At 40.2% G+C, this 19,157-nt stretch overlaps 1 protein-coding gene across 4 annotated transcripts in view; it reads left to right on the top strand.

Moving 5' to 3' along the window:
* Positions 1–19,157, top strand: part of METTL8 (methyltransferase 8, methylcytidine) — an 83,138-nt gene that overhangs the window by 13,517 nt on the left and 50,464 nt on the right. For 3 of the 4 annotated variants that reach the window (XM_054723156.1, XM_028140993.2, XM_054723154.1), the window contains one exon: positions 15,185–15,339. The exons of the other annotated variant lie outside the window; for it this stretch is intronic. In XM_054723156.1, the coding sequence (XP_054579131.1) occupies positions 15,197–15,339 (143 nt within the window). In that variant the 5' untranslated portion in view covers positions 15,185–15,196. The remainder of the gene's footprint in view (positions 1–15,184; positions 15,340–19,157) is intronic. 4 annotated transcript variants of the gene reach the window in all.

The raw sequence follows: 19,157 nt of genomic DNA, 5'->3' as shown, positions 1-19,157 counted from the left end.
TCACATACACCAATCACAGTCCTCCCGCTCAACATTAGTTCACCTTACCCTAGAAAATAGGACTTGCTAGCTCCGTAAGGAATCCCTGTCCTCCCAGCCAACCACGCCCTGTTTTCATACTGCCTCTTCTAAGGCTCCATATAATTCTTGCTCTTGCCCCAAATCCCTTGGGAAGAATGCTCCACTGCTTGTGAGGCACTGTACTCCCCGGCGGATGTATAAGGGGGTTCTATGGAAAATAACCTCACAGGGTGATCTAATAATAAATTCCTAACTGGGCAGGTCATGGTGGGTAGTCATGCCTCAGGCCTGTAACTTCTTTAGTGAAAGTTTGTAAGCCAAACCTGCCTATTGTTCCTGTGCATCTAGGTTAATACACCTTTGAAATACCAGAATAGCCCTCTAAAGGGGTATTAACCCTCAAGAGAGCACATAATCTTGTTAACTATCCTGTAATTCAATCCCAGCTATGGTTCACCCACTCACCACCACCATTACCACCATCACCACTGTTGCCACCCCACTGCTGCCCCAGAGTGTATGTCATCAGTTTGGCCCAGATAAACTCATCAAGTTCTCTACAGTTTGGACATTTCTTATGTCGACACCCCCAATCCATGGATTGGTTTCCCTTGAATAAAGGACATCAAACTTGTTACTAAATTATTGTAGTTTGTCATTTGACAATTCCAAGCCCAGAAGACTACATTCAGAGGACTCCTTATTGGGGGCCTCTGTATAGACACTTTCTCCATGTTGGTTCAGTACATTCTATTTTTAGCTCTTTCCCTTTCCCCACATCCATGACCATCGCAGGAGCCTGGGAAGGGGTGGCTCCTGGGCAATGAGACAGTTTCCCCATCTGGGCTGCATCACTTGATCCTTCCCTGGTGCCATTCCACAGGGAGAAGTGGAACACTGGTGAGCTCACGCCTCTTTTGCTCTCTTGCTTACACTGTTACTGTAAATAAAAGGCTTGATTGCTACTTTTAGTTTGGCTTTGTGTCCTAATTGTCCACCTCAACACCTGATTGCGAAGTAGGAATGGTGTTTGTTCCTAATTATTTATTAATTTGTGTGTGTGTGTGTGTTTGTGTTTTCTTTTAAGTTTTAAGGGGTGCCCTTTAGGGAAGTTTCTGGAATTCACTGAATAATAATTTGACTTTACATTTGTGGAACCCTGTGTAGCTTATAATGTTCTGTGTGAGAACTTTGTGACTTGAGATTTATCTCCATTTTTATAAATGAGCCTATAGGCTCAGGCAAAGTAAGTGGCTTTACCAAAAATCATGATTAGTAGTCCTGGCTGGTGTGGCTCAGTTGGATGAGCATCATTCCATGCACCAAAAGGTCACTAATTTGATTCCCGGTCTGGGCACATGCTCCTGTTGCGGGCTCTATCCCCAGTAGGGGGCGTGCAGGAAGCAGCCCATCAATGTTTCTCTCTCTCCCTCTCCTTCCTTCCTCTCTCTCTAAAAAGAAATCAATAAAAACATTATTTTTAAAAATCCTGATTAGTAGATAGCTGAGCCAGGATTTGAACTTGAGGCTTATTATATTCCGAATGTTATTATATTCAGCACTTGCTACTTATACTACCACCACTTCATTGGTAAATTAGTCTTTCATCTTTTTGAGGAGATGGGACTATTTAGGACTGTTTAAACTAAGAAGGATAATGGGAGGTTTAATCCTGCAGTACTCATGAAGCCCCGTGTAGTACTCATGGAAATTGTAAGAGCCCGACTAATAACAGTAATACCAACTAAAGTTTATTGAGCACTTACCATGCACCCAGCATCATGCTACAAATATGCTACATAGATCACCTCTTGTAACTTTTCTGTGTTTGGAAATAATCTTATTAGCTACATTTTATTCAGGAAATTGAGATTAACGAGGTTAAGTATCATATCAGAAGTTATGTTGGTAGCAAGTGACAAAGCCTGGATTTAACTTAGTTCAAACCCTTCACCTCTTCACCTGAAATTGCTTTCCAAGGAGAATTGAGGTGATTCTGCGCTTCTTGAGATATTTCTGCTATTAAGGAGGAATAAGAGTAGAATGCTCTGGAATGGAAACTTCTAATGCTGTATTTCTCAATGTTGAAAAATGTGTAAACATTCATTGAACGAAAGAAAAATTCGCAGACCCCTGGGTTGACTTAAAATATTTTTAGTATATTGTTATATAAGTCCAGGTATAAGTTTCTTTTGCATAGAGCTCTTATTCAATGACAAAATCAAAATAGCTAAGAGAGGTGTAACCACAAAGCCAGTAAAATTCAAATTAGCAGTATTATAATGTGACTGCTGATGTTTCACCAAAATTCATTTGTAGCGCTCATTATAAACAATAAATTGACTGACCACTGCCACACAGGTTCTTTGGACTTCAGCCTATCCATACTATGCTGTGTGCTGTGTGTCTTCTTAATTCCCTCACCACTTTTCTCTATTCAGAATACTGCAGAATCTTTAACAGTGTGCTGTATAGTCAGATGTATCACTCTTATATCTGTGCTGCTTGCTGCCAACAAGATCATAAATGCAAACAAAGGCACTGAAGTCAAGTAGCAGTTTACATTTGTTCCTATTGATTTTCTTAGATTATTATTATTAGATGCCCGGTGCACGAATTTGTGCACCAGTGGGGTCCCTCAGCCTGGCCTGTAGGATCGGGCCAAAACCGGCTCTCCGACATCCCCTGAGGGGTCCCGGATTGTGAGAGGGTACAGGCCAGGCTGAGGAACCCCACCGGTGCACAATTGGGGTTGGGGAGGGAAACAGGAGGTTGGCCAGCCGGAGAGGGACCGCGGGAGGGCTCCAGGGCATGTCCAGCCAGCCTGGCTTGTTCAGTCCCGATCAGCCAGACCCCAGCAGCAAGCTAACCTACTGGTCAGAGCATCTGCCCCCTGGTGGTCAGTGCATGTCATTGTGAGTGGTTGAGCGGCCTTAGCATATCATTAGCATATTACGCTTTGATTGGTTGAATGGATGACTGGACACTTAGCATATTAGGCTTTTATTATATAGGATTATAAAACCACAGTTTAAAAATTTGTTATGGGTCCTGCCCTGGGGCTCGGTTGGAGCTTCATCCTGTACACCAAAAGGTGTCAGGTTTGACTCCTGGTCAGGGCACATACCTAGGTTGTGGGTTTGATCCCCAATCAGGGCACATATGGGTGGTGGCCGATCATTGTTTCTCACATTGATGATTCTCTCTCCCTCTTTCTCAACCCCTTCCCTCCCTCCTTCCCTCTCCCTTTCTTTCTCTAAATTCAACAAACATAACCTCATGTAAGAATTTAAAAAAAAATTTGTCATGGGGCCTTAGTTTGACGAACCCTTTTTTAATAAACCTGTGTCCAGTGGGAGATTGTTCTTGAAGAATAAGGGTTGGACATCTATTATAATAACCTTCATATTAAAATGAGATGGTGGATAAGAGTCCACATTTTAGCCTTTGTTCAAAATGTTTCTCTTTCATAGGTGTTTATGGCCTTGTGGTTCTTTCTAACCACACTGTGAGAGCCTCTCATTCAAAGCAGGATTTCCTTCTCATTGTTAGTGTTTCTGTGTTTGTTACTAGGTGACATGGGTTAAGAAACTCAAAAGGCCTTCACCACATTATTGTCGGTGTCCATGGGTTATGTATATATACATACATGCATATATGGTTGATCTTTTCCCGCTCTCCCCACCCAACCCTGCCTTCCCTCTGAGATTCAACAGTCTGTTCCATGCTTCTATGTCTGTGGATCTATTTTGTTCATCAGTTTATTTTGTTCATTTTATTCCACAAATGAGTGAGATCAGGTGATACTTGTCTTTCTCTGACTGGCTTATTTTGCTTAGAATAATACTCTCCAGATCCCTCCATGCTGTCTCAAAGGATAAGAGATTGTTTTGTTTTATTGTTTTGAGCACTTTCCTACTTTCTAGCACTAAAAGATGCTACAAATTTATCTTATATTCCCTCCCCCATTCCTACAATTAGCCATTTCTCCAAAGTGCCCTGGTTTCCTTTATTAGTGAATGATGCTAGGAAACAAGATCTGGGTGCTTAGTGTGTGTGTTTTTCAGTGGGGTGTGGTTGCTAGGCCCTCTCAGCTGGCAGAGTAAAGGATATATATATATATATATATATATTATATGGGTGAGAAACTTGGTTCCCACCATTTGCTTCCTATTTCTGAGTTGTTCAATTCCAGTATATGTATATACTAATTTCAGAATTGTCAACCTTTTATCAACTGAAGTACAGTGCTAATTATAGACTCTATTCATTTCCAAAGTTATTAGCATATTTTTCCAAATTATTTTTTTATTCTCTGACTATAACGTGCACTTTCACACTTCTTTGTCTTTATTTGTACTAATCCCTCTGCCTGAGATGCTCTGGCTTTCACCCTTCTCTTCTTGGAATATCCCCACTTGTTCTTTTAGACCCAACACAATGTTGTCCCCACTAGGAAGCTTTTCCTAGCCATTATCAATATACTTATTCATTCCTTTGTGCTCTAGCAGAACCTTATACCTACCTCTGCTATACATGTAGAGGATTCTTTGTTTCCATCTCAACTTCTTCACTTGATGTTAAGGTTCTTGAAGGCAGGAACCAAATGGATTTGCCCCTGGATTCCCAGGACTTAATGGTAATGGTAATTATTTGTTAGAATCCTCTTGGATGAAAACAACAGAAAACCTAATAGTGGCTAAAATTTGGAATTTCTTTTTCTCACCTAGCAAGAAGTCCAGGGGAAGGTGGTACCTATCAGTGATGCCATCAAGGACCAGGCCCCATTCCTCCTCTGTACACAGCATCACATCTAAGTTCAGGAAGGAGGCAGGTGTGTCCGTGCCAGCAAGCTATCTTCTGACCCCTTTCCCTTTAAGCAAAGGCTTTAGCCAGAACACAGTCACATGTCTCCTCCAACTTCAAAGTAGCTGAGAGGTGACTTTTTAGGAAGACTGATCTTTTGAATAAGAACAAAATGTTAGAGTTAAGCTCAAAGTAATCGCAAGGCCACAAGGAAATCAGGGATTTGTTTCCTGTTGGATAAAAGGCCAGATGACTGACAGAAGACCAGGCCAAAAAAGACTGTTCAAGACAAGAGGAGAAGAAAGGTGACCCCAATGGGAGCAGCATCTGACTGTTATAGGTAAAAAGTACAGGTGCATCTAAATACTCTGGCCTCCTTCTCGTAATCCTGTAGAAATTCTATATGGTCTCTGAAACTTTCAGCTTACCTGTTCTCATGTTGAAATTATGCCATTCCTATGAATTTTATTTTTCATTCTCTGGCCCTTTCTCTGACTGTGTCTCTCCTTCTGTGGTGTGATGGTCAGAATTTTACCTGACAGTACATGGTTCAGTTTGCTTTGCTTTTTTTGCAAGTCATAACTATTTATGGTTCTTTAAAATATAATTTACAGTGCTATAATCTCTGCCTACCTAAAGCCCGCATTCTTTTGAAATTATGGAAATTTCACTTTTCTTTGGAAGTGAAATGTGGACACTTTTATTCCCTAATGTTATATTCATCTATTATGACTTCAATTTTTAATAATATTTCATTTTGTGCCACAATAGCCTTACTGATGTGTTAGTCCAAACACGACTGGGTAAATCCTACAAAAAGGTACAAGCATCTCCTTCACCTCGTTTACTAAGGAACCTTTCCAATGAATAAGAAAGCAGAAGTTCCATTAAGAGCAGAACTCCATCAATCTCATCCATGTGAATTTGTAAGAACTGATTACACACAAAGTATGAATGCAACTTAATGTCCTTTACCAGCCCATCAAATCTAATTAATGCCTCCAGAAGTTACTGTATAGCACACACAGATGTGAAAAGAGGTGAATGAGTTACAACAGATTTCATTCTGGTCCAGCATACTGTTTTTAAGAGATAACTTCCAGAGTAATTAGAATAGTATACCCTTCAGGTATTTTGGATTGAGGCAGGCTTGAGATGGGTTACATGAAACCCTTAAAGAAATAACTTGTGAATCCCAGTAGCCTTTTTTTGTGAGTGAGTGCAGGGATGGCCGCCTTTAAGGATGGTCATGGAGAGCAAAACACTGAGCATGAGATTCCCATTTTGAAGCTGCAGTGACTGACATCAAAGTGCTCTGTAAATAGTTGCTGTAATTGTTGTTGTTCTGTTGTTGCTAATAACCTAATTTATACCAAGAAATTATAATCATCCAAAGAAAGATTAAAACAAGCTGTACAAGTTGCCTGAACTGTTTACCTCACAGATAGGCACCCTCGGAGTTCACTGACATTTACAGGGTGAATTGAAGCTTCGGCTTTCACCGCAGTGCATTTGATACTTAAGTGTTTCTTACCTGTTGGCGTTCACTATCCAACACAGTACAATAGCACTTTAATTTGCGCTCATTAATGCTAGCCTCTCAGGTAATGTCAGTGCAGCTTTATCAAGATGATACTTGTTCCTCTGAATGAAAACTTGTACCAGCTTCCCAGCTGAGAAAAGCTAAACAATTACAAAGGTAAAAACATGAATGTCTCACTAATTTGTTTAGTTGAAAGATGCTCAGAACCCAGGAAATATGGAAGAGGAGTTAACTTTTAAATGGAGGGCAGGCATTTAGTGTGTATTTTACGGCAGTTTCCCCCCCCCCCCCCCAAGATTTCCACGAGCGAGACAACTGGAAAGCCTTGGGGAAGAGCCTTACAAATAGTTTTTGCTCAGAGCCAACCAAGTGCTCCAAGGATAATCGTAGATTCAAACAACTAGCAGTACTGTTTGCTCTAGTTCTTTGGTGCTGTGCTAATAGTATTGAGATGTGAGAATGCAATCTTAGGATCAAGCTTTAGTAGCAAGGGAAATATGTCCTTCTTTGCCGCTACTCCTCAGCTGTGCAAAAGTAGACCAGTTGAAAAGAACTGGGTGTTAAAATGTTGCATTATTTATGTGAGGCGAGGGTGCTTTGCTTGTACCTTGAAATGTGAGGACTGGAAAGAATAGTTGCTCTCCTAAATCTGGGGACTAGTGTCTCCCAGTGGCATTACTTGCTATTTGATTAAGGCCCAAGAGAAGAAACAGAATTGAGAGAGATGAAGGGAGAGAAGGAATTCTGGCCTCCTTAAGTCAGTTACAACAAATTAGCAACCCAGAGCAGACTGGAGAATCAGTACTGTGATCCTTCTTGCGTGTATAGGGTACAAAAGTGGAACGCAAATGGGTGACTTGTACGTATGTGAATAATAAAAATGTTCACACACAAAAAAAGTTAAGTCAGAGTGTGGGCTCTCCAGTTAGACTGCTTGGGTCCAAATCGAAGCCCCATCAGTTATTGGGTGGGTGACTTTACCATGTTACTTCATCCCATAGGGGGGTTTCCTCTGTAATATGAGTATAAAAATAGTGCCTCTTGATAGGGAGATAGAAGTCGAATAAGATAATACATGCAAAGTGCTTAGAATAGGGCCTTACATGTGGCAAAAAAATTTTAAAATTCTGATTTCCATGAAAAATAAATTGGAATTGATGCTTTGTTTTCTCAAAGGTATTTTTCAATTTGCAAAATATAATATGAAGTATTTTCTTTAACTAAAATCATCCTTTTTATTTAAACAGTACTTAAACTGTTATTCTACAAAAATAAGATTTGCAGTTATTTAAGAAATACTTCCATGTTTGTAACGTGAAATACCCTTGTACATATATTTTACCTATTGTGGTAGTTTGTTATAGTTAGTTGGTTTAGTAAGGCAGATGTGTGAGTCATCGTGAAAAGGCCTCCATTTTAGTGGGAAGCAAAACATCTAGCCCAAATTTAGAGCTAGAGCAGAGATCTCTTCTCCACAAATTGTCCTTCAATACCGAGGGCTGTTCTTTTGCTTCAGGCACAATGTGGTGGTAGTGGTGGGCCCAGCAAACTGCTAAGTATTAAAGCCATCTTCTCCTTGGCGTGCCATACTATATCAAGACCCTTCATTTTATCCTTGCATTCTAAAATAGGCACACTTACCTACCCTTAGAGCTGGCAGGAAGTGTGTCAGCTCTTCATGGCATACCTGTGTATACTTGATAGCATCATAAATGCTATTTATACCGTGAAATTCTGTTGCTCCAGTATTCCTAAGAGCTTCAGTTCTTTTCTGGATCTGTTCCTTAGTGATTGCTTTAGCCAATTGACTATTCATGACTGAGTCTTGGCATTGAGATCTCAGAGGGCCATGGCTCTAAAGTCACCAAGAGGAAGAAAGTCGAAACCTATAAGCAAAGTAAGTAAAAACAATACCACTTGAGTATATGGACTAGAATTTGATATGGCAGAATTAGTGTAAGCTAAGTTAGGTGAAGAATCAGGACCCACAAACCTTTTCAGCGGCTTTCAACTGTAAATAAAAACCCAAACACCTAACAAGGATTTGTGGAGATCCTTCTTGCCTTCGTACTTCTCTGCTCTGAACTAGAGTAATTAAAATTAAATATAAGCCTCAGCAATGAAAGCAATAATCAAACATTCATTTAATGCAAAGGTACTGCTTACCTGAGTTATGCTGGTCTCATGCGACAGATTGAGAAGTGTCTCTTGTTTCCTAAGAGTGGTATAAGGTTGATGTTATTTCTTGCTTAAATGTTTGATATTCACTGGTGAAACTATCAGGCCTGTGGTTTTTCTTTGTAGGGAGGATTTGTTGTAGTTTTGTTTTTATTGTGGTAAAATATACACATTTTAATCTTCTTTAAGTGTACAGTTCAGTGACATTCACATTGTTGTGCAAACATCACAATCATTCATCTCCAGAACTTCATTTTGTTGTGCAAACATCATAATCATTCATCTCCAGAACTTCATCTTTCCCCATTAAAGCTTCATACCCCTTAAACACTTAACTCCCATTCTCCTCCCCCTGCCAGCCCCTGACCACTGCCGGCTACTTTCTGTCTCCATTTTTTACTTCTCTAGGCAATTCATGCAAGAGGAATGACATAGCATGTGTGCTTCGGTGATGGACTTTTTTCAGTTAGCCTAATATCTTCGGGCTCATCCATGTTGTACCATGTCAAAATGCCTTCTTTTTAAAGGCTGAAGAATATCCATTTTATGTATATACTAGAGGCCCAGCACCCACGAAATCATGTGCGGTAAGGGTCCCTAGGCCTAGCCTGGCCTCTGCCCCCTGCTCCGTGAAGCTCCCTGCCCCAGGACGCTCCGCCATGCTCGTGGCCCCTTGACTGCTCCGCCAGGCTCCCCCTGCCCCTCCACTGCTCCGTGAAGCTTGCTGCCGCCCCGCAAAGCTTGCCACTGGACACTCCGTGAAACTCCCCCGCTCCACCACTGCTCCGCGGGGCTCCCCGATCCTACAACTCCGTGAAACTCCCCCGCCCCGTGACTGCTTCACAAAACTCGCTGCCGCCTGGGTGACTGCTCCGCTAAGCTCACAGCCACCCCATGAAGCAGCCTGCCACCACTGCCCACCAGTCCCCAGTCCCGCCCCACCGCCAGCCCCGCTCATGGTGAGCGGCTCGGGGGCCAGGGGAGAGAGGGGACTGAGAGGTGCTCCCTGCACTTCATGGTGACCGGTCACCCGTTGGGTCGTGACACCACCTAGCTCTTTATATACACTGAGTGGCCGGATTATTATGATCTCTGAACGCATAATAATCTGGCCACTTGGTGTATTTGTATCTCAAATGGGTACCAAAAGTATTCTATTTTGCTGGAGATCAACCACCTATTTGCCCTGAGCTTTCTATCAGCCAGTGCAAAGGGGAAAACTGATTAGGTGCACGATTTATGGTATCTTTGATATCAAATAAATGAGGTACTCAAGAGAAGTACACTGAGTGGCCACATTATTATGCGTTCAGAGATCATAATAATCTGGCCACTCAGTGTATATTAGAATCATATTTTGTTTATTCAGTGGCTATTTGGGTTGTTTTTACCTTTTGCCCATGTGAGTAATGCTGCTATAAACATAGTATGCAAACATCTTTTTGAGTCCCTCCTTTCACTTCTTTTGGGTTTATATCCATAAGTAGAATTACTGAATCATATGGTAATTCCATGTTTAATATTTTGAGGAATTTCCATACTATTTCTCATAGCAGCTGCACCATTTTATAATCCCACTAGCAATGCACAAAAGTTCTAATCGCTCCATATCCTTGCCAACACTTATTTTCTTTTTGTTTTTTTGTGTTATTTAAATAGCCATCCTGCCCTGACCAGTGTGACAGTTGGTTGGGCATCATCCCGTACACCTAGAGGTCACAGGTTCGATTCCCAGTCAGGACATGTGCCTGGTTTGTGGGCGCAATCCTTAGTAGGGGGCCTATAGGAGGCAGCCAATCAATGTTTCTCTCTATATATCTCTCTCTAAAATCAATGAAAACATATTTTAAAAAATAACAGTAGTTATCCTAATGAATGTAATGTTTGCTTTTCTTTAAATCACAAATTTAATTTATTTAATAAATTTAGGGCTGTTTAGATTTTTTTCTTGTGCTGTTTTGATATGTTATTATTGGTAAATTGTGTTTTCAAGGCATTTGTCCCATCTAGTAAGTGAAATAAAATTACTCATAATAGCTCCTAAATTAGCTTTTTTACATCTATTGGGTCTGTGGTGATGTCCCTTTTCATTTCTGTTATTAGAAATTTGTGTTTTCTGAAATAAAAATACTTGAGATAATTCTTGCTAGGAGTTTACTAATCTTTTCAAAGAACCAACTTTTGACTTGAATTTTCTGAGTTTTATCTATTTTTCTATTTAATTGATTTCTGCTTTTTATTATTTCTGTCTTTCTACTTTGCACCTAATTTACTATTTTTCTGCCTTTTAAACAAGTAAGTATATGGTTTTATTGATTTTTATAGAGTGGAAGGGAGAGGGAGAAAGAGATAGAAACATCATTGATGAGAGAGAATCATCAATTGGCTGCCTCCTACTGGGGATGGAGCCCGTAACCTGGGCCTACCCTGACCCAGAATCAAACCGTGACCTCCTGGTTCAAGGGTTGATGCTCAACCACTGAGCCACACCAGCTGAGCTGCCTTTTTAAGATTTAAGCTGAGATCATTGATTTGAGATGTTTCTTTCTAATAAATATTCCTCTAAACATGGCTGTGGTAACATTACATCCCATAAGATTTCATTATTATTCAGTTAACATATTTTCTAGTTTGCCTTAACATTTACTAACTCATGTAAATCTTTGACCCATAGGTTATTTAGAAGTGTGTTGCTTAATTTCTAAATAGTTAGGAATTTTTCTAGATATTATTATGTTTGGATAGAAAAGGAAAAATCAACAATTTGCTTCTGTAAGAGAAGCACTTTAAATGTAAACATATAAATACATTTTTAAAAAAGATATGCCATAAACAACAATGCATAAGATAGTTGGTGGGGTTATATTAGTATTAGACAAAGTACAGTTCAAGGAAATTACTATTATCAGAGATAAGGAAATATTAGTAAGTCAATTCATAAAAAATATTACCATTTAATATCATGGTCAGAAAGCATATTCCATATGATTTTAATACTTTGGAATTTATTGAGACTTGTTTTATAGCCTAGGATATATGGTCTTTTTTTAGGGTCTACCTTGGCAAATGTTCCATGTTCACTGGAAAAGAATGTGTATTCTGCTGTTATTAGATATATTGTTCTTTCTGTAAGTGTCATTTAAATTAAGTTGATAATCCTCAAATCTTTTCTATCTTTATTGATTTTTTGATAGTTTGTTTCTTAGTGTTGTTCTATTTATTGCTGAGAGAGGGATATTAAAATCTCCAAGTATTACTGAGAATTTGTTAATTTCTTCTTTTAAAAAATTGTGTTCATTTTTGCTTCATGTATTTTAAAGCTTTGTTATTATGTACATGCACATTTAGGATTGTTATCTCTTGATAAATTGGCTCATCATTATTAAATGTCCCATTTTAGCTCTAAAATAGTCTTTTTTAAAAGCCTACTTTGTCTATTAATACAGTTCCACCAGTACTTCTCATGTAGTATTTGCATGGTATCTCTTTTTAATATTGTAATATATTTGTATTTTTATATTTAAAGTGTTTCTCTTATAGACAGTATATAGTGGGGTCTTGCTTTTTTTGTACAAGTTGACAACCTATGTATTTTCATTGGAGTTCATTTATATTGAATGTAAGATATGGTTGGGTTTATATATGCCTCCTTGGTCTTTGATTACTAATTGTCCCATCTGTTTTTATTTCCTCTGTCTTCCTTCTTTCCAGTGAATGGAATATTTTTAGCTGTACCTCTTTGTGTTATTTCAAATAAAAATACTACTTACCCATATAGCTTCATTTTGCAGATATCTTAGTTAATCCTGTATCCAAATTAGGGTATGCCAAAAGAGAGTTAAAAGTGGGTACATAAAGAAAGTGGGACACTCTGGTAGCAGAAACCAACTTTCTCCACTGGAATTCTGGCTAACCCTGCTCTTCTCTTTTTTCCCCCATCACAAAATAGAACCGTGGCCTAGTAAACATTAAGCTATCATCATAGTCATAACATGAAGCACATATTTCTCTGTCACTACAGTCAATGTAACTGGATAGCTGCCTGTATACTGTCACACTCTTCTGTCACTTCCTTCTTCCACACTGTAAGGATCTTAGGAGCCACCCTAGAAAATATAAAGACCTTCCTTCTAATTAAATTGATATCAGACAAGTGTCATTTTTGTGTAATCAAACAATTCACGAGCAGCTTGGTGCTGCCCTTTGAAGCTTGCAGTTTACTTGAGAAGGCATTTATGTAATTTTATTTTGTATTTGTATTTATTATACAAATTTACACATTTGTATAATAAAAATATAAAGAGCTAAGCTGTGACTGTTACAGATAATAAAAATAAATAAATATGCTTATGTAGTTAATTAGAAAAACAGCTGCCTAAGCAGAGGACAAATTGCCTCATACTTAGGTCCTGGCCACACTGTATACTCTCTACAGGCTGGCAGCCTGCAAGGCACACACGTTTCTGACATTTTCCTGAATTGCCTAATATCCAATCTGCGTATGACTTTTTGTCTCCAACTGTGTATAGAGGTTCTTGGTCATTTATAGTGGGAGGAGCTCATATATTATTTTCCTCTCTCTTCCTCTTCTATATGTAGACAGACATAGATAAGTATCACATGATTATTTGAAGGATTGAAATTTCATTTTGATTTGGGTGGAAATACGTTTACATCTCTTACACTTTTGAGCATGAATTGCCTCTCTAGGTGTAATCAGTTTCTACTTTTCAGCATAGAGATTTTATGAGTAGTATTCAGTGCAGAAAGAGAGCTCTAAAAATAATTGTGCAAGTAGGGTTTGTTAGTCTTACGTGGCACACTGGCAGGAGAAAAGAACAAAGGCATATCAGAGGAAAGGTAGTGGTAGGCAGAGCATTTAACTTCATTGCTTCAACCAAGGCGCTTGCATTGAGTGGAGAAGGAAAAGCAAACAAAAAACAGGAGCTCGGCACTAGCTATTGAATGTTTTATTTCTCATCACTGTTAGTCACATATGAATTACAGTCTTTTTGGTGTGTATAACTAAGCTCTTTTTTTTTCAAATGGAAAATTTTGAATTTTATGTTCAAAAACACCATGAGATGTTTTTGACATTCTGCAGTTCATTTTGAAATTCACAGTCTTAAAACCCATTGACTTTCAATAAGGTGGTAAAGGGTGTACAATACATGTCATTTTTATGCCTAATAGCACCTTGGATAGTCTCTAGTGCATATTATGTACACACACCTTATAGCATCTGTTTCTACCTGACAGCTTACAGCATTAGGCTGACTGTCGTGGTGCACAACTGAATGGGAGTGAAATGCTGAGCTGTATCACAATGGATTCTTACTGGAAAAAATAAGATCTTTAGAGCTTCTTTTTTAGACTTTTCCATAAACATTTTAAACTGACATATTTGCCAATACATAATTAAGATGACATACTAATTAAATGTTTAGATTATTCTTCCAGAAATGGGGATGGATTTAGCTAGGCAACTGATGCGCTAGAATTAAAACATGTGTTTTGTATAGGGAAACCTATTTTGCAAAAGTATTATTGACTATTCTTTTTTTAAAAATATATTTTTATTGATTTCAGGGAGGAAGGAAGAGGGAGAGAGAGATAGAAACATCAGTGATGAGAGAGAATCATTGACTGGCTGCCTCCTGCACGCCCCACACTAGGGATCAAGCCCACAACCCCTGGCATATGCCCTGACCAGGAATCGAACCATGATCTGGTTCATAGGTCGAAGCTAAACCACTAAGCCACGCTGGACTTGACTATTCTTAAAAGTATATGTATACAGGGTCGTTAGAGTTAAGAATGGCTGTGATCGTATCTTAATACAATATGTCCTTATTTATTTGACTAATTTTCACATTATTTAACTCAGCCCAGGGAATGAGACAATAGGTTTGTTTTCTTATTCTACTACTATAGTACTTGGGGGTTTTGGTCTAGTGGTCACAAAATTTCTCCTAGAAAAATGTTTTCCTAGACACAAGAATAATGAAATCACTTAAAACTTTTTAATACACAAAATCCAGATTCTTGGTTTACATGCTTTGGCCACATGCTAAAAATTAAGTAAGCAAATGCCAAACAAGGCAAGGTTGGTCTAGGCTGTGATATATAAAGATTGTCAGCCAATGTCAAACACTAAATACTATTTTCCCTTCTCTTAGCCTGAAAATACTTGAGAAGAAAAACTATCATGCCCATCTTTCATTTAAAGTTATTCGGTTTGCCCAGCCAGTGTGGCTTAGTGGTTGAGCGTCAAACTATGAACCAGGAAGTCATGGTTTGATTCCTGGTCAGGGCATTAACCTGGGCTGCAGGCTTGATCCCCAAGTAGGGGGCCTGCAGGAGGCAGCTGATCAATGATTCTTTCTCATCATTGATGTTTCTCTCTATCTCTCTCTCCCTCTCCCTTCCTCTCTGAAATCAATAAAAATATATTAAAGTTACTTAGTTTGCATTTACAGCATAGGCTGAATGTCGTGGTGCACAACTGAATGGGAGTGAAATGTCGAGCTGTATTACAATGGATTCTTATAAACCTTTTGGACCAATTTTTGGCTATTAGATAAACAATACACTGTTCAATCCATATTGACTGATTAATTGTTTGTAATTTTTTAGGTACTAATTAGGATGAATGGGATTTGGAGAAATTCGATTTCCTGTCTAAGGATAAGAAATGTGCCACAGAGATACCAAAGTGGTTATCACCCAGCAGTCCCTCTGGGATCAAGGATTCTAAGTGACCCAGCCAAAGTTTTTGAGCACAACATGTGGTGAGTTATCTTCTTAGGCCTGATATTATGTATGTATATTAAACATCAACAGTGGTACTATTTTCATTTAGTGCCAAGAAAGGATTTTTAATGCTAATCACTTATGTGGTTGAGGCTCACTGATCCTAATTTAAGAGTTGCCAGTTCTAATTTCTTTGCAAATGGAATTAGAAAAGTGAAACTTCACAGTGCTTTCCTCAGCTTTGGTGTTCTTGCAGGCCCTCCCTGCTCACCCTGATCCTGATTTGCTAGAGTTACCACTCCATGCCTCTTTTCTAGACAGAATCTTCCTCCTGCCCCACAGACGCTTCTTCTTTTCAAGTACTTGTCAGTCAACAAATGTATATTCGGTACTTGCTGCTTACTAAACACCCGGAAGAACACACTGGTGTGACCCTAGTCCAGTGATGGCGAACCTATGACAGGCGTGTCAGCACTGACACGCGTAGCCATTTCTGATGACACACGGCCGCTGAGGCGGCCGCATGCCGAGGATGAAACATTTGCTGCTCCTGAGGATGAAACATTTGCGAAATAATGTTTTTTCCTCAAAGTGACACACTACCCGAGTTATGCTCAGTTTTTTGGCGAAGTTTGACACACCAAGCTCAAAAGGTTGCCCATCACTGCCCTAGTCCATGCTTTCAGGAAATCTACCCTCTATTTGGAAAGAGATGTTTATAGAAAATTTTTATAATTAGCAATACAGGGCAGCAAATGGTAAGGGACCGCATGTTCTTACAAGGCCTATTGGTATATGCCTTGTAAGAACAATTCAACAATGCAAAATCACTTCTGTTTTAGCATAGTCTGAAGGTTTCTTTTTTCTTTTTTAATTTCAGCTTCATTGAAGTATAATTGACATTTAAAGGAAGATTTACTTAAGTGGGGAAACTGAGATTAGAAGTATTTATTCCCGTCTCCAGTACCTACTATAGGTGTTTTTGAATAGGCTTTGGGAGCAGAACATTCTGGAAAATGTCCTGAACACAGGCTCTGCCACTGGGAAGAGGGAAAGGGGCCAGGGCTAAAGATGTGAAGTTACATGATATCTGCAGACAAAATTATTTTCTGACTATCTTTGGGGAACAAGGTCTCTAGGGCTAGGAAAGTGATTTGTGGATTTTTTATATTGTTATTACAACCATATAAATTTTTAAAGGAAGTAGGTTGAGGAGAAACAACAAGATGGCGGTGTAGGTAAACGCAGTACACACATCCTCCCACAACCACATCAAAATTACAACTAAAATACAGAACAACCATCATTCAGAACTGCCTAAAATCTGTCTGAATAGAAAACCTACAACTAGAGAAGTAAAGAAGAAAGGACATTGAGACTGGTCGGAGGGGCAAAGGCACAAAATGAGCTGGTCTAACATCCATGTGTGGTATTTTTAATTGAGAGGGATATCTTGGCTGAGGAGGCCTCCTATGAAGAGCAAGTGGTCCCAGCCCCAGCCCAAGCCTCCAGAGTTGGGAAGAGAAGTCCCCGTAACTTCAGGCTATAAAACCAGTGGGGATTATGGCTGAGTGACACAGAGGCTGCTGGAGTCCCAGGCAATTCCTCTTTAAGGGCCAGCACACGGACTTATTCAGACTCACTCTCTTGGAGCTCTAGCACTGGGACAGCAGTTTGAAAGGATTTAGGGCCATACAGAAAGGAACTAAATTGTCTATCATCAGGGCAGGAATTTCGGGAGGGGAGGGGTGCGCAGGGCAGCTGTCTCCTAGACAAAAGTGCTAGCAGAGGTCATTGTTCCTCTGCTAAGATCTCCCCACACACAGAGCTCACTGGCAGGCACCATAGCTGAGTCTTAACCTGGCCTATTCTGTTTGCCCAGCCCTGAGATCTCACCCCACCCAATTTGCAGCCTCACCCAAGCTGTTTGCAGTGGCTTTTCCATATGAATGGCCTGTCCTGTCTCAGGCTTTAGACATTCCTAGCAGCTGGACTCAGGGTGCCCCATACCTCTTGATAAGTGACCCCAGGCTTGGCACTAGCAGCAGCTTGCCAAGGTTCACAGTTTGGCCTCTCCTAGGTACCTACAAGCCCAACACAAGTAGCATTCACCTGCAGATCATTCTATAGCTCCAGACAGGGCACAGACTGTGGCTGAATTTGCACCTTTCAGGAGGCCCCAGAGCCAGTGCACCTGATGGACAACTTCAGATCATGCCAGATTACAACTCTATCATATCCACAAGTGACACACTCAAGGGGTGGACTCAGTGAGCACCAAAACCCTACTAAAGCAACTCCTGTTCCGTATGGGGCGTCTCCTGCACAGCAGTTCTTCTGCTGTAGTCGCAGCTGGTCCTCACAGCCAATTGCCCTGGAGGTCAATTCCTCCTAGTGATGCCAACAGCAATCAAGCCTCAACTACAACAGGTCATTGCACTCAGCCCACATAGGAGCCACACCTAGAGTACCCAGCTCAGGTGACTGGGGAGGCTGAGCAACTAGGCCCTACAGGACACCTATTACACAAGGCCACTTTACAATTCTGAGACATAGCAGCTCTACCTAATACATAGAAACAAACACAGGGATGCAGCCAAAATGCAGAGACAAAGAAACATGTCAAAAATGAAAGAACAGGAGAAATTCCCAGAAAAAAGAACTAAATGAAATGGAAACAAGCATACTACTGGTTATGGAGTTCAAAACAATGGTTATAAGGAGGCTCAAGGAACTTAATGAGATTTTCAAGGAACTTAGAATGTCGACAACATAAAAAAAGGACCAGTCAGAAATGAAAGATATACTGAGATGAAGAATAATTTACAGGGAATCAACAGTAGAGTAGAGGATGCTGAGACTCAAATCAGTGATTTGTAATATGAGGAAGCAAAAAAACACTCACTCAAAAGAGCAAAAAGAAAAAAGAATCCAAAAATATGAAGAGAGTGTAAGGAGCCTCTGGGATAACTTAAAGCGTACGAATATTTGCATCATGGGGTGCTGGAAGAAGAAAGAGAGAAAGAAATTGAAAATCTATTTGAAGAAAGAATTGACAGAAAACTTCCCCTACCTGGTGACAGAAACAAGTCCAGGAAGTGCTTGGAGTTCCAAACAGGAGGAACACAAATAGGCCCACCCCAGGACACACCCAAATGCCAAAGGTTAAAAACAAAGAGAGAACCTTAAAAGCAGCAAGAGAAAAGCAGTTAGTTGTCCCAGAGGCTCCTTACACTATCTTCATATTTTTTATTTTTTGCTTCCTTGTAGAAGGGAGTGCCCATACAGCTGTCAGCTGATTTCTCAACAGAAACTTTGTAGGCCAGAGGGAGTGGCAAGAAATATTCAAAGTGATAAAAAGCAAAGACCTAGGGAGAAACCAAGATGGCAGCATAGGTAAACACCTAAACTGCTGCCTCGCACAACAATATCAAAACTACAACTAATAGACAAAACGGACACCATCCAGAACCACAGGAAAGCTGGCTGAGTGGAAATTCTACAACTAGAAGGAAAGAGGAAAGCACATTGAGACTCAGAGGAGCTACAAAAGGCTGAGGTACGGAGGCGCGTGCAGAGAGGACGGGCGGCTGAGTGTGCGGCTGGCTTTCTAAAGCGGGAGGGAGATGGAAGCTCCCAACTGCGCTGAACTCCAGTCCCGGGTGAGACTCTAGGAACCCAAACTCATTTTTGGGGGGAATCTGGACTGTCAGGAAAAGAGAAAGCACACTGATACTCAGGGGAGCCACAGAAGGCAGAGGTCCGGAGGCGCGTACGCACAGAGAGAGTTGACTGCTGAGTGCACGGGTGGCTGAGTGTACGGCTGGCTTTCTAAAGCGGGAGGGAGACGGAAGCT

Source organism: Eptesicus fuscus, chromosome 11 (assembly GCF_027574615.1).
Source record: "Eptesicus fuscus isolate TK198812 chromosome 11, DD_ASM_mEF_20220401, whole genome shotgun sequence".
In the NCBI taxonomy this organism is placed as follows: Eukaryota; Metazoa; Chordata; class Mammalia; order Chiroptera; family Vespertilionidae; genus Eptesicus; species Eptesicus fuscus.
This window is presented reverse-complemented; position numbering and strand designations above follow the sequence as displayed.